This window comes from Tursiops truncatus, chromosome 16 (genome assembly GCF_011762595.2).
Source record: "Tursiops truncatus isolate mTurTru1 chromosome 16, mTurTru1.mat.Y, whole genome shotgun sequence".
NCBI classification, from domain to species: Eukaryota; Metazoa; Chordata; class Mammalia; order Artiodactyla; family Delphinidae; genus Tursiops; species Tursiops truncatus.
In genome coordinates, this window is record NC_047049.1 from 29756734 (window position 1) to 29771408 (window position 14675).

At 49.5% G+C, this 14675-nt stretch overlaps 1 protein-coding gene across 8 annotated transcripts in view; it reads right to left on the reverse strand.

The window, feature by feature from the left end:
- The window catches only part of ZFYVE27 (zinc finger FYVE-type containing 27), a 100527-nt gene that overhangs the window by 82720 nt on the left and 3132 nt on the right, over positions 1-14675 (reverse strand). For 6 of the 8 annotated variants that reach the window (XM_073794106.1, XM_033841956.2, XM_073794104.1 and 3 more), the window contains exons 3-9: positions 12897-12967; positions 11141-11327; positions 8539-8634; positions 7203-7315; positions 6323-6468; positions 4991-5062; positions 2851-2995 (exon numbers count right to left, since the gene is read on the reverse strand). In XM_073794106.1, the coding sequence (XP_073650207.1) occupies positions 2851-2995; positions 4991-5062; positions 6323-6468; positions 7203-7315; positions 8539-8634; positions 11141-11327; positions 12897-12967 (830 nt within the window). The remainder of the gene's footprint in view (positions 1-2850; positions 2996-4990; positions 5063-6322; positions 6469-7202; positions 7316-8538; positions 8635-11140; positions 11328-12896; positions 12968-14675) is intronic. The other 2 variants (XM_073794105.1, XM_073794107.1) reach the window with 2 other exon arrangements.

Sequence of the window (14675 nt, forward strand, 5' to 3'; positions counted from 1 at the left end):
ACCATCTGTCTGGCCAGGTACACAGCACCAGGCCTCACCTTCACACAAAGGCCCAAAGCGATGTGGTCCCTTCCTCTATCCAGCCAGAATCCCCTGCAGCTCTTGCTAAAGGACACTCCCGGCATTCAAGGAGAGGGGACCCTAGCTGGAGCCGGAGAAACCTGAAAACAATGGGCTTAAGGCAGATGCTGTTGCTGTTGCTGTCAGCCAGCCCGTGACCCTGGCAGAGGAAAAGAGAGAAGAGCATAGCGCCCCGCTGGCTGGTAATGCCAACCCAGGAAACAGCCTGCTCCAAGACTCTGTCCCCCACACTACAAATTAGGTCAAGGCAGCCCACCTCCGGCTCTCCTTAGCAAGGGGCATGGGACAGGGGAAAGGAGCTGCTCAAAGACTGACACTCTGGCCCCTCTCAACTGGATGGAGTACCAGGGCCAATCGCCCCAAGACAGCCACGTGGTCTAGTGAAACAGCCCTGTACCACGCACAGACCTGGAGCCAGGGAGGGCTCTGTGTGCCGATGCCATCTCAGGTAGGCATGCGGAGGAGGAGGGCACCCCGATCCCTTCCGACACCGACCAACTCTTCCTGCTCGTTTTCAGCCAAGGTCCTGACTCACCATGTGAAGATGCCACGGGGGCAGAGAGAGCAGGAAGGAGCCTAAGACCACACAGACCTGCCAAGGCAATGGTCACGGAGCCTCCAGGGTAGAGGGGACCTTCCCACTAGGACTCTCCCACTCGGAGTTCACGGAGGAGCTCGTGAGCAGCCTGCCCTCATTCCTCCCGTGCATCCCCTTCATCCACTTGCAGCCAGAATGGAACGGCCCCCAAAGCAGCTCACTCACCCCGGCCTGTGGGAGGCAGACCCAAGACAGAGCTGCTACACTTGCCCTCACGGCCCAGAGCTTAAGAATATCTCAAGGGAGGGACAGCAAGCAGTCTTGAAGAATGGAGGGCTAAGGGGGGCTTAGGAAAAGAAGCACTTTCTGCCTTTGCCATCCTCGTGGGAACCTGACAAGCCTTCACCTATCCTGGTTGGGATTATCTGAACCAAAAGCCAAATACAGAAACAGGATAGGCATAAAACCAGGGCACTTCAGACACAGGGCAAAGGGAGGATGATGAGCTAGAAAGAACATGGGGACTTCCTTGGTGGCGCAGTGGCTAAGAATCCGCCTGCCAATGCACGGGACACGGGTTCGAGCCCTGGTCCGGGAAGATCCCACATGCCACGGAGCAACTAAGCCCATGCGCCACAACTACTAAAGCCCACGCGCCTAGAGCCCGTGCTCCGCAACGAGAGAAGCCACCACAATGAGAAGCACACGCACCCCAACGAAGAGTAGCCCCTGCTCGCCGCAACTAGAGAAAGCCTGTGTGCAGCAACGAAGACCCAACGCAGCCAAAAATAAAGAAATTAAATAAATTTAAAAAAGAAAGAACATGGGAGTCAAATCAGATGACCTGGATTTGAGACACAGCTCGACCATGTACTGGCTGAAGACTCTGGGCAAATCACTCTTTTCAACCTCAGGTTACTCACCCACCAAATGGGAACATCTAAGGGGCTTTACTTACAATTCATAGATATAAAAGTATAATTTGCCAGAACAAGAGTATTAAGTCTTGTGTAATGTCACTTGGGACTTCCAGAACCTGGCTGCTTCTAAGGACTAAATGAGACAGTGTACGTGAAAGTGCACTGAACACAGAGCACTCGGCAGCAGTCAGCGATCATCACAAATAAAAGGAAGGGATCTTGAATGACTGGGGACGTTCACAGAGCAGAAAGAAACAGCATGTCCAGGAGGTCTAACGCTCAGGAAACAACTGCCCTGGCTGCTGCAGGGGCAGGAAGGTAGGCCCTGAGCGCCCGGGGTCAAACGCCTCAAGATAAACCCCAGCGGCTTCTCCCAGGGCGCAGCACCCGGAACTCACTCCCACCAGAACCGACAGCGCAGCCAGACCGTCCTCCTCCTGTCAGCTGACAGCAGGCAGAAGCAAGTTCTGCGTCAGGACCAGGGTGACTCCCAAGTCACCGGCTCCCCAGGCTTCAGCTATAACTTCATCACAATGGCTCGGCTCGACTCCCACTCTCCTGATCAGAGCCAGGTCTCCGAGCTGTGCTAACAGTCAAGTCCGCCCTTCTCCAAAGCTACCTTCCTGGGTGCACCTCCATGCCCAGTAAAATAAGGACTAGCCAATCTACCAGCTTGGCTGGGGAGAAGAAACATCAGGGCTCCATCATCCCCAGGGGAAGGCACTGTTTCCTTCAACTTGCTTCCAATCGGACTGGAAAGATCCAGACAGGCTCCTAGGCACCTGCGGGATGGACCAGGGCCTTTCACGTTAACAGCGCCCCTTACAAAGCACTTACTGTGAACGTGCCAGCACTTTATGAGCATTACCTCGTTTGAGACCTACAACGACCCTGTGAGGTAAGAACTTATATTATCCACCTTTTACAAAGGGGAAACTGAGGCAAGGGGAAGTTAAATAATTTGCTCAAGGACATCCAGCAGCGCTGGAGTTTGCACCAGGCGCTCAGACTCCACACTCAGTTCCCAGCCATTATACTCCACTGCCCACCACAGCTCTGCCTGCCTCAGGACCACACCTCTCTGCAGTCCCGGAGTGGCGCTTCTGGAACTGAATTCCTCATCTTCCCTCAAAATTTAATAAGGACAGAGACACAAGAAGGAACCCACGTTCCCTCCCTCTCAGTCCCTCTGTGCATGTGCTACCTCCCCAGGGTCCTGTGGACACAGCTTTACTCCTTGCTCTCCTCGTAACCCAGCACCTCTGGCCCCACGGCCGGGGCGCCCCCAACCAGCCCTCCCCTGGGCCGTACCGAAGTTGTTGGTCGGGTACCGCTTGCGAAGCCGCTCCGTGAGCCTCGACACCTTGTTGCGCAGCACCTCGTTCTTGCTCAGGAACCCGTTGTCCTGCAGGGCCAGCTCATCCTCTGCCGGGCACGGGGCCCCCTCGTCATCCTCCTGTGGGAAAAGCTGCTTCCAGTTCTGCCCACCTTGTGGCAGGGCTCCGGGATCTGCGTGCATGGCGGACCCCGAGAGGCGTGGCGACCACCGGCTCAGCCACCCTTCCCCCCATCCCGCCAGCCCCTGCCCACCTCACCAAGGCTGCTACTTACCAGCACCACCAAGTGGGTCTCCTGCCTCCCAAGGTGCAGGGGAGAAGGAGAGAAAACAGAGAGAAGATAGCAAGAAGGAAGCTGCTGGGAGGGGGGCCCCCAAAGGAAAGGAAGAACATAAGTGCTATGCTGAGTTTGTCTGAGCACGTCCCAAAGGGTGACGTTAACAGAGGCCCCTGTAAAAGGACCCCAACATCAAATAAGCTTGGGGGAAGCTGTGTATTACTGTTTTTCAAACTGGGTGAAATTAATTTGGTCATTATCTTAATAGAACAGAATTGAACAGGAAAGAAAATATCCCTTACAATGTATTTTTCAGGAAACTCGTTTTATTTAAGTTTTTCATATTTCACAGACATAAGTGTGAACTGGGTCAAGATGTAAAATGTGTTCCTTACTCTAGGTCATGAACAAACCTGCTTGAAAGCCCCTGCTATATATATTCCCTACCACCACCACCAAGACTCAGAGTCCACAGCCGCTTCAAGTCTTAGAGAAATCTTAGCAGCTGAAAATGTAAATGCCCACATGGACGAGGCTAATGTAATAATAGTAAAGCGGGCTGGGTGTAAATCATAGGCCTGGTGAAAACTCACAAAACCTCCATTTCTTGTATCCCCCACTTTACAAAGAGACATGAAGAGAAGTGATTTCCAACTATAAGAAAAGCCATAGGGCTTCCCTGGTGTCACAGTGGTTGGGAGTACGCCTGCCAACGCAGGGGACACGGGTTCGAGCCCTGGTCTGGGAGGATCCCACGTGCCGCGGAGCAACTGAGCCCGTGCACCACAACTACTGAGCCTGCGCTCTGGAACCCGTGAACCACAACTACTGAGCCCACGTGCCGCAACTGCTGGGGGCCGTGTGCCTAGAGCCCATGCTCTGCAACGGGAGAGGCCACCACGGCGAGAGGTCCGTGCACCGCAGTGAGAGGTCCGTGCACCGCGGTGAGGAACGGTCCCCGCTTGCTTCGGCTGGAGAGGGCCCATGCACAGCGGCGAGGACCCAATACAACCAAAAAAAAAGAATAAATAAAATAAAATTTTAAAATATATATTTAAAAAAAAAGAAACGCCATAGTGCAAACGTGACAATAAATGGCAACTGCCACTAGGACTCGGTGACCGGGGAGGACGGGAAGTGGTGAGGACTGTGTGACTGCTCTAAAGGAGACAGCCACTCCTCGGCTACATTGACTGCTGCAGACTCAGGGCTCCCAGAGCTTCCGAGCTTCTAGAAAAACTGAAAATCTAGAGTTTCCACCGCAATCTCTCCATTTTTAAATATTGGCTCAAAAAATTATATTAAAGCTTCTCATGCCAAATAAAACACTTCTGCAAACTATGAGTGTGAACCACTGTCCTAAAACCAGGAAGACTGTCTAACTCTCTGCCTTAGCACTTGGCCATGCAACTGCTTTCTCCAATGTCCCATCCTCACCCGTCAAAGGGACATCTTACAGCCCTCATCCTTCGGAAGAGCAGGCAGAGACCCCAGCAGTGCCCTCCTCCACATCTGCCTTCCCCACATCTAAGGCACCAAGCCCACAGCCCAGCCAAGGCAGTAAATGACCCACTCCCCCAGCAGGGCGTTTTCCAGAGTCTTCCAGAGCCATCCCTGCCCTGGGCACCCAGGACAGATGCTAGGTCAGCAAAAGGATGGGTGGAGGTTCAGTGGCACCCTTTGAACCAGTGAGTTTTAGCTCAGAGCAAGTTTCAGCTTCTCACTTGGACATAAGAAAACTTTAAAAACCCAGAGTTGGAATGTGAGAAGCTACATGGCTCCAGGACCACCCAACTTCTGACCTGGTCAGCTGAGGGTGCCGGGGAAGGCCACCCACCTCAATTGCATCTTTAAACTCCTCGTCAGGCTCGGCCTCCTCAGCCTCCTCCACACTGCCTGGCGTGAGGTCCTGGGGAGAGAGACTCTATTACAGTCAGAGAGATGGCAGCCCTGCCCCAAAGGTAGGGCCACCTCCCCGGAGCCAGCATCCAGATTTCTCAAAACAATGGTTCAAGGGACTCCCCTGATGGCGTACTGGTTAAGAATCCGCCTGCCAATGCAGGGCTGCAACTACTGAGCCTGCGCTCTAGAGCCCGCGAGCCACAGCTACTGAGCCTGCGCGCCTAGAGCCCATGCTCTGCAACGAGAAGCCACTGCAATGAGAAGCCCGCACACCGCAACAAAGAGTAGCCCCCGCTCACCGCAAGTAGAGAAAGCCTGCGCACAGCAACGAAGACCCAACACAGTCAAAAATTTTAAAATAAAAAAAATTATTAAAAAAAAAAAAAAGAGGGACTTCCCTGGTGGCACAGTGGTTAGGAATCCGCCTGCCAATTCAGGGAACATGGGTTCAAGCCCTGGTCCGGGAAGATCCCACATGCCGCAGAGCAACTGAGCCCGTGTGCCACAACTGCTGAGCCTGCACTCTAGAGCCCATGCACCATAACTACTGAGCCTGCATGCCACAACTCCTGCAGCCCGCATGCCTGGAGCCTGTGCTTTGCAAGAAAGAGAAGCCACCGCAATGAGAAGCCCGCGCACCGCAACAGAGAGTTGCTCGCCACGACTAGAGAAAGCCCGCGCACAGCAACGAAGACCCAACACAACCAAAAAATTAATTAATTAATTTAAAAAAAAGAAAAAGAAAAGAAAAACAACGGTTCACACCTCAGAGGAAATGACACAACTGCCAGAAAGGAAGAAGTCAGGGGAAAGAGAGCAGTCTGTAACCTAGCAGGACAGGGAGATGGGACCAAGGCCACAAAAGGACGTACAGTGGCTGGAGAGCACTGTGGTTGAGAGCACAGGCTCTAGACCCACAGGGCATGGATCTGAGTCCTGGGCCCACTGCCCCTGGACAACCACTCTGTGCCTCAGCCTTCTCTTCTACAAAGGAGAATAATCTCATTCTCAGAAATAACCTACACCTCCTGGGGTTAACGTCTATAAAGTACTTGGAACAGCAGAGTAAACACTCAATAAAGCACAGCGTAGCTCTTGTTACTAGTTAACTATGTCATTACCATTAAGCACTTCAGAGGAGATGGGCCTGGGAAGGAGCAGGAACTAGAGGCCAGCCCAGGAGTTATTTGGTATGAACAAGCTGGTAATAGGGAGGCTGGGCAGCCCGCCCGCAGCAGGCTCTGCCTGGGTGGTTAGGGGCACTCACCTCTGTGGGCGTGGGCGCAGGTGCAGGTGTGCAGTCCGGCAGAGCGCCCCTCCCCCCGGCATCCGACGGTGGCGGGCTCTCAAAGGCACTCTCTTCCTGCTTGGGGTTCATCCGCCGCTGCAGAGATGCCCTATACTCAGACACCACTACCCAGAGCAAGGAGAACAGGGTGGGAGGCAGAATCAGGATGGAATGAGCAGTGCTCTGGGGGTACCCACTACTGCAGCCAGCTGGCCGCCTCCTCCAGCACCCCCTCTCGGCAGCAGGAAACAGTCACCCTCATAACTCTGAACAAGTCACCTAACCCAAGCCTCATAAACAAGACAGATGTACCAATACCTACCCCATGAGATTGTTAAAGAGAGATTAAATGTAGTAAGTGCCTGATAAATCATGGCTTCTATAATTAATTTCCAACCACAGGGAGGAAAACAAGTATAGCAATCACCCCAACATATGTACAGGCCCAGGCTTCTACGGCTCAAGGCCTCTCCAGACTGTTTCAGTGCTTTCGAAGCCAGACGGCAGACAGGTACTCTGGGATCACAGAGATGAGGCAGCAATTCCTGGGGGGCTGCATCCTGGGAGGTGGATGGCAACACTGGGAAAACATCCCTCCCTCGTCTCCCAGAAGCCACCATGTCACGTGAGTAGTGATTCATCTGTCTGGGGAAGGGAAAGGGACCCCTAGTAGCAGCCTCCCCTGTATCCCACTGAACATCTGAGAGGCAGAGTCCACCACTCTCCAAGGGAGGACCCTAGTGTGGTGCTGCCCCCTTGTGGAAGGCACAGCAAACAGATGATCAGCCGTAGAGATAAAGGGGAGCCTAACCAGCCCTCAGAGCCGGGTCCCATCTCTGTCAGGTTCTTCAGGGCTTACCTCGGAAGAACTCCACATTTCCCAGAAAGAGTGTGCTGTTTAAAAGGGCAAGGACCCAGCACAGCGGCAGCAGATACAGCATGCAAACCGTGCCCAGAAGAGCCCCATAGAACCTGGATCGACAGAGAGGAACCACAGGGTAAGAGATTCGTAAGATCAGAAGGAAACTGGTTCAGGGCACACCCACATGGGGGTCTGGGCAACAAACAGCTATGGGAACAGTTAATAAGCTGACAAGATCTGCTAATCAAACAACTGGAAAGTAAAGTGAGGAGGAAGGATTTACAACCACCAACAGGTCACAACTGACACAGGCGGGGCCGCCTAAACTGGTCCAACACACATCTCTCCTCAGGATCTAGACTCTGAAGTCTAGAATAAGACAGACTTGGATCTGAATCCCGCTCTGCCACTTCTTGCTGTGTGACCTTATGCAAGTCCCTTGGCTCTCTGAGTGTTACTTCCTTCACATGTAAAATGAGGATTAACTCTTCCCTGGTGGTCCAGTGGTTGAGAATACGTGCTTCCAACGCAGGGGGCATGGGTTCGATTCCTGGTCGGGAAACTAAGATTCCCCATGTGGAGTGGTGCGGCCCAAAAAAATGAGGACTGAAATAGCACCTTCCTCATAGGGTTACTACCAAGAGTGAGACAGTACCATGGAAAGCCTTGAGCACAGTGCCTGGCACCAGGGGAAGGCTAAACAAGTATTAGTTGTCATTATTATTCATATACAAAGAGCCTTAAAAACATTCATTTCATTTGATTCAATAGTTCCATCCTAGTATTCTAAGAAAAAAAAAATTTCGAAAGATTAAAGCTATACCCATAAAAATGTGCACTACAGGGTTAGTAACCAAAAGTAGAAACTGACTAAATATATCACAGAATGGTTCCATAAAGTATAGTATAATCACCATCTATATTAATGTTGTATTACAAGTAATTCCAAAAGCTATGTAACAACATGGAAAACCAGTTATATGATAACAATAAGTGAAAAAAAAAACGGGTTCTCACATACACTATGAGCTATAGAGAGCATTTGCATGTGACAAACTCTACAAGGCAATCCAAACATGAGACTGGCTGCTGTATCAGGGTGGGAGATTCCATGGTGAGTTATTTTTCTATTATTAAAATATTATGACCGCACCTAAAAGAAGGTGTCTGAACAAAAGCAGCGCATTCAAGCCCACAAGCCTACGTACAGGTCTGCACACAAGAGCCTAGTAGGCTCTTTTCCCCTGAGCTAGGGCAACAGGAGCCCTCTCGAGGCAGCTGGCTTTGCCTGGGGTCCTCAGGGCAGCGGTGGTGGGAGCGGACGGGCACTCACTGTGAGGACACGGTGGGGTTCTCCCAGTGCAGCACGCGGTAGACGGCTTCACAAGTGCAGCACAGGCGGCTCAGGAAGGCCTCCAGCTGGATCAAGCTGCAGACACAACATAGGGAGGGGGCTTGTGCAAGCTATACGCCCTGCCTCACCCAGAGGGATCAGAGAGTTTGGGGAAACTTCGTACACTTCAGCCCCCTTTTTTGAACCCTTGCCAAGGTTCCTGCTTTGGTCTCTTCCTAGATGTTGATGTTGGGCTGGCTACTTAACTTTTCCAAGGATGCAGTTTTCCTCTATAATAGGAGGAGCAGGGTACCCACCTCCCAGATGCACTGGAGCTGTGAGGATAAATGGCAGGATGTAGAGCAATGTGTCTCCACCTGGGACGTAAGGTAGACTGACATGAAGAGTTGTTTTAAATGGATGCCCCCCAAAAGCAAAGAGCACATGCTTGTGAAATGAGAACCCAGATCTTGGTTTCTGAAGCGCTCCTCGGAGAAATGACTGATTTTAGAACAGGGCAGGGAATGTGCAAGATGAATGTGAACATTCTGTTGTACCACAGAATAAGGAAGCACTCAAAAATGATGGGGACACATTGAAAGAACACAGGGGCCAGTTCAAAAGAGCTCCATTGACAAATCTAGGACTGAGATCAAAATTAACAATGACAATAATAAATTATAACCCACTGAATAAAATTTAAAATTCCTACGTTCATATTGATAATAAGGAAAAGCTCTTTCTTATAGAATGTCAGGTAATAATGACAATTAGAAAAGCACCTTTGCAAAAAAAGAAAAAAGAACAAACAAAGAAAATCACCTTTGCAACCATCATAGTAATAAATTGATGAAAGTAAGACCTATCAATGGATTTCAATGTAGTGGGTGTATATTTGATGAGGAACAAGTATTTACAAAGTCTCAAAGTATCCCCCCTCAGATTACTAACTCCAGAGGGTAAAATGAATCGTCACTTTACAGTGGAGAAACCTGCACCAAGGTGACCAAAGTTAGTATCTCCCATAACAGACAGTGACATCATGTACCTCTTGATATGATACAACGACAATGTCACTTGTCACATTCCTGCCAAAAATGCAGAACCTGAATCTAATCATGAGGAACCAAACTACCACAAATGCAGAGAAATTCTACAAAATAATAAACATGTTCTATTTTAAAATGTCAAGTCATGAGAAACAAAGACCAAGGAACTATTCCAGTTCATAGGAGACTAAAGAGACATAAAAACTAAATGTCATCCACGAGTCTGGATTGGAGCCTAGATCAGGAGAAACTTATATAAAAGACCTTATTAATACAAATGGCAAAATTTGATCATGAACAACTATTAGATAATAGTACTAATGCTAATGTTATCAATGTTAAATTTCCTAATTTTGATTACAGGACTTTGGAAATAGAAGAGAATATCCTTGTTCTTAGAAAATGCATGCTGAAGTATTTGGGGTAAATAGGCAAGATGTTTGTAACTTACTTTCAAATCGTTCAGAAAGAAAAAAAATAATGTCTTAGTGTAGAAAGATAGATGAAGCCAACGTGGCAAAATGTTAATAATTGTTCTATCCGGGTAAAGGGCATGTGGGAGTTCTTTGTACTATTCTTGGAAATCTTCTGTAAGTTTAAAATTTCAAAGTGAAAACGTTTTCTGAAAAACTGCAGATACCCAGGCCCCACTCCAGATAACTGACTCAGAATTTCTGGGGTGGGGCCCAGCCCTCCACTGGTTTATAAGTTTCCTTTGGAGCTCCACAGAGGCCTTTGCTGCCCAGGGAGGGATGAGAACCCCTGCTGTATTTCAAGAGAGCCACTGAAGTTGTTATGGTTAATGTTATCCAACAGTCAGTCGTAAGGTGCTTCCTCAGAAGTACCAGCTCTGTCACATTTAGGGAAGTTCCTCCACAGCATAGTGATGATGACTTCCTGGGTACCAGACACTCATTTAATTGTCACAACCACCTATGAGGTAAGCCTATAATTATCCCATTTAACAGATGAGGAACCTGAGTAACTTGCCCAATGTCACAGCAATTAAATGGCAGAACTGAGATTTGAACCCAGGCAGTGGCTCGTGTGTGTGTGTGTGTGTGTGTGTGTGTGTGTGTGTGTGCGTGCGTTCAGTCAAGACCCTAAACTGTGAAATCAGCTAGATCTGGATTCCCATCCCAGCTTGGTCAATTGCCTTTTTCCTCATCCATAAATGGAGGACAATCATAGTAGCTACCTCCCAGAACTGTTAAACAGATGAAAGGAGGGGCTTCCCTGGTGGCGCAGTGGTTGAGAGTCCGCCTGCCAATGCAGGGGACACAGGTGCGTGCCCCAGTCCAGGAGGATCCCACATGCCGCGGAGCTGCTAGGCCCGTGAGCCATGGCCGCTGAGCCTGTGTGTCTGGAGCCTGTGCTCCGCAACGGGAGAGGCCACAACAGTGAGAGGCCCATGTACCGCAAAAAAAAAAAAAAAAAGATGAAATAACATCCATGGTTTGCCCACTACGATGTCTGGTGCCCAGCAAGCACTCAGTGTGGTGGCAGCTGGTACTGTCACTGTCCCTCACCTCCCTGGCCCCTTCCATACTCACAAGCTCTTCACCTCAGCTACGGCCTCAGGGCGAGACAGGCGAACTCTCTGAAGGTCCTCCTGCCTCACGCTATGATACTTCCTCCGCATCAGCTCAGACTCGGGCAGCCGTGCCCGGCAGACTTCCTGAAGGTAGCCCAGCAGGGCGGGCACGGAAATCATCAGGGCACCCACTGAGTACCATGCACCTATGGGAGCAAAAACACTGCAGATAAGCAGATAGCAGGACCAGGAGCCTCCGCCCACCCAGATGTTCACGTGCTCGCTCCCTCACCTGCTCCAGGTCTCTGCCCAAAAGACCTCCCCCAACCACCCAGTATGAAACAGAACCCCCGCCCCCCCACGGCCTCCAGCCCCTTAACCCAGTTTTAGTTTTCCTCATAGAACTTATCACCGCATGGCAGATTACACATACGGTCGTTGGCTCCTCTGTGAATGTAGGCTCCTAAGAGCTGGGACTTTCCCCCATCTGGTCACTGCTGTAGCCCCAGACCCCTTTTTTAAAATATTAAAAATCACTACACTAGCACACAGCACACAGCAGGTGGCTCGTGCCTGGAGTCTGGCCGCTGGGAGCTCCCAATGACTGACAGTCTGATTTTTGGGCCACCAGGGCAGATTGGAAGCCTTCCTTTGGAGTTTAGGATACCACAGACCACTGTGGATCGAGCAATGGTGAGGCTAAAAGAAAATCCAAAGAAGGAACTTCTTCCATGTTAATATGGTACCCTCCAAAGCAAGCGAACAGAGCACTGGGCACTGAGTAAATGCTTGTTAAACATCTGTCATCTGAACTGATTTACTTTGGAAATATATTTAGAAAAATCTAACAGCCTGGGAAGGATATCTGAGTTTCAATCAGACAAAGAAGAGTCCTACTAAGACATAGAAGATGAGGTTTTATGTGAAACGGGTTTATTTTCAACCCATTGAAACCACAGGAGGCAAAGGAGACACTTGAGAAATGTGAATTCAATAGAACAAGCATGAAGAAAGGACTCAGCTCCTCAGAACTTCTGCCCCAGGCCCTTCACTCATTTCCCTTGAGGGGTTTGGCTTTTTCTGCAGCCATCTGCCAGTTCCGACTAAAAGGGCTGGGTCCCAGCATACCTTGTCATAAAAGGTCCCCAGGAGACAGCACTATCCAGGACCCCACCAGCTACGCACCCGTCCACACATCAACCTCAAAGGCTTCATGCCACAGACCCCTCACCACTGGTGACTGCCCAGCAGCCCCGCCCAGGCTCACTTGCTGAGCCAGAGAAAATCAACAGATGTGGCAAAAATCCCTGATCAGCTCACCTTCCTAGTACCTTCACCCCATGTCATGTCCCCAAATGACCCCAGAAACCAAAATGGGAAAAGGTTAATGCATCAGCATTCAGTCCAGAAGGAAATAATAATAACAGCTATAATGTACTGACTGCTTATTCCGTGTCAGGAACTGTGTTAAGTGTTATACATAGATTATCTCATTCCTCACAACGACCCTCTGAGGAAAGCACTGTTACTATCCTCCCTTCAGAGATGAGGAAAATTAGGCCTTAATGAACAGGTTAAAGAACTTCTGAGGTCACACCAGTGGCCCGGCCAGGATTCTAGCCCAGGGTGGGTCTCTCAGGAGCCTGTGTTCTGACATCGAGCAGACACAGAGGGAGGCCAACTCCATGGCGACACAGGCGGCTCCCTCACATGGGCCGCTTCTCAGATTCCTCCCCACATCCATTCACAAAAAACCCCTGGCCCCTGGTTCTTACCCTCATTCAAGGTGAGGAACAAGATGTTGAGGCCCAGGCAGGTCAGCAAGGAACACAATGGTGTCTGCCACCTACAACACAGAGAGTCCTGGTCACTGAAGACAGCTGCCCCTCCAGCCAGGAAGGGGAGACGGGCACACAGGCGGGTCTTCAAAACCAGGAGGAAGAGGAGGCCCTGGAGCTCAGAGGGTCAGGGAGAAATGAAAAGTGGGTCTCTCACTTGGACAGGCGACCGGGAGAGGAGCTGAGGCCACACTTCAGGCCCCGGGGTGAGAAAGGGCATCCTCTCAGAACCAGAAGACCTGTAGAACCTTTTCCCAGGAGGAGGAAGAATTTATGAAATGATCTGTTAATGTTATAACCCTGTTTAACCTGTGTTTTGTAAGGTTCTATTCTCTTTAAGAGGTGCCGATGACATTCTTCTTTAAGAGTTTTCCTTTATTCTTTGTATTTACTGAGACAGAGTTGATATGTAACGTATTCTTTTTTTTACAATTTCATAAGAACACATGCTTACTGCACAAGACTCATCTAATATGGAAACCGAGAGAACAAAATGTAAAGGATTTCTTTGACCTTATTTGCGACTTTCTCTTATTTCTGTGATTTTGAGAGTTTGTTTTAAACATACATTAATTCCAAAGGAAAGAAAATAATAAAGGTTTCATTTCAACATATAAAAAATGAAGACAAAACCAGGGTTGGCATTCCCTCAGCAAACACACCCAAAGTGAACTGGAACTTTTAGAAGCAAACACAGACCCAGCTCCCACCACCACCAAATGCCAAGCAGAAGCCCCCAAAGACGGAGGAAAGAAAATCAGAGACAGGTTGCTGAAGACGAGCAACGGTGCTGGCTTAGTCCTTGATAAAGGACATTTAACAGGGTAAAGGGAGCACAGACGTAATCACGAAGCCACTGACACCTATATTCTAAAGAGCAGTGTCAGTGGATATAAGGTGGGCCCTCAGAGGAGAGAGTCAAATAGAAAAATCAACAGGTAAGATGCAATGTATTCAGAACTTCAATGCATTTTCTTTTGCTCTAATTGGGATATTTCACAGTTACTAAATGAGGTTAACTAATTTATGGGGTGCTTTTTTTTTAACAAGAGTTATGAGTAAGGGAGTGAAATGACCTCTCTCTGCTTTTGTCTTAAAATTCCATACACTCCAACTACACCACCCTAATTAGGCCTCAGACCCATCTAGCGGCTGCTACCAGGGTAAAAGCAAATTAAGTCAGGTCTAAGGCCAATCCCATCTCAGAAATAAAAATAGCACACAGCCACTGATATCGCTTTCATTTTAAAGCCTCTCTCTCTCTCTCTTTTTTTTTTAAAGATCTGTTTGTTTATTTTTTGGCCATGCCACGTGGCATGTGGGATCTTAGTTCCCCGACCAGGGATCGAACCTGCGCCTCCTACAGTAGAAGTGCAGGGTCCTAACCACTGGACCGCGAGGGAATTCCCAGCCTCTCCCATTCTATCTGTCTTTACCGACACTTTGGTCATGGAGACCCACCTACCGGAGTAGCTGATCCCAGAAGAGAGAAGTCTTTTAAAAATCTACTGTAGCTCCAGGCTTCAGACCTCATAGAAGCTCAAGATTAGATCCCTCTGCAAAGTCGAATCCTCTTTACTAAGAAAAGAACAACCAAACACACAAACTAATCTGACAGCCACTTTCACAGACCAGCGCTCCATCTCCCAGCGGCTCGCAGACCATAAGCTCCTGGGGGCTTCTGAGTCCCGATGCTCCTCCTCCATCCAGCTTAGT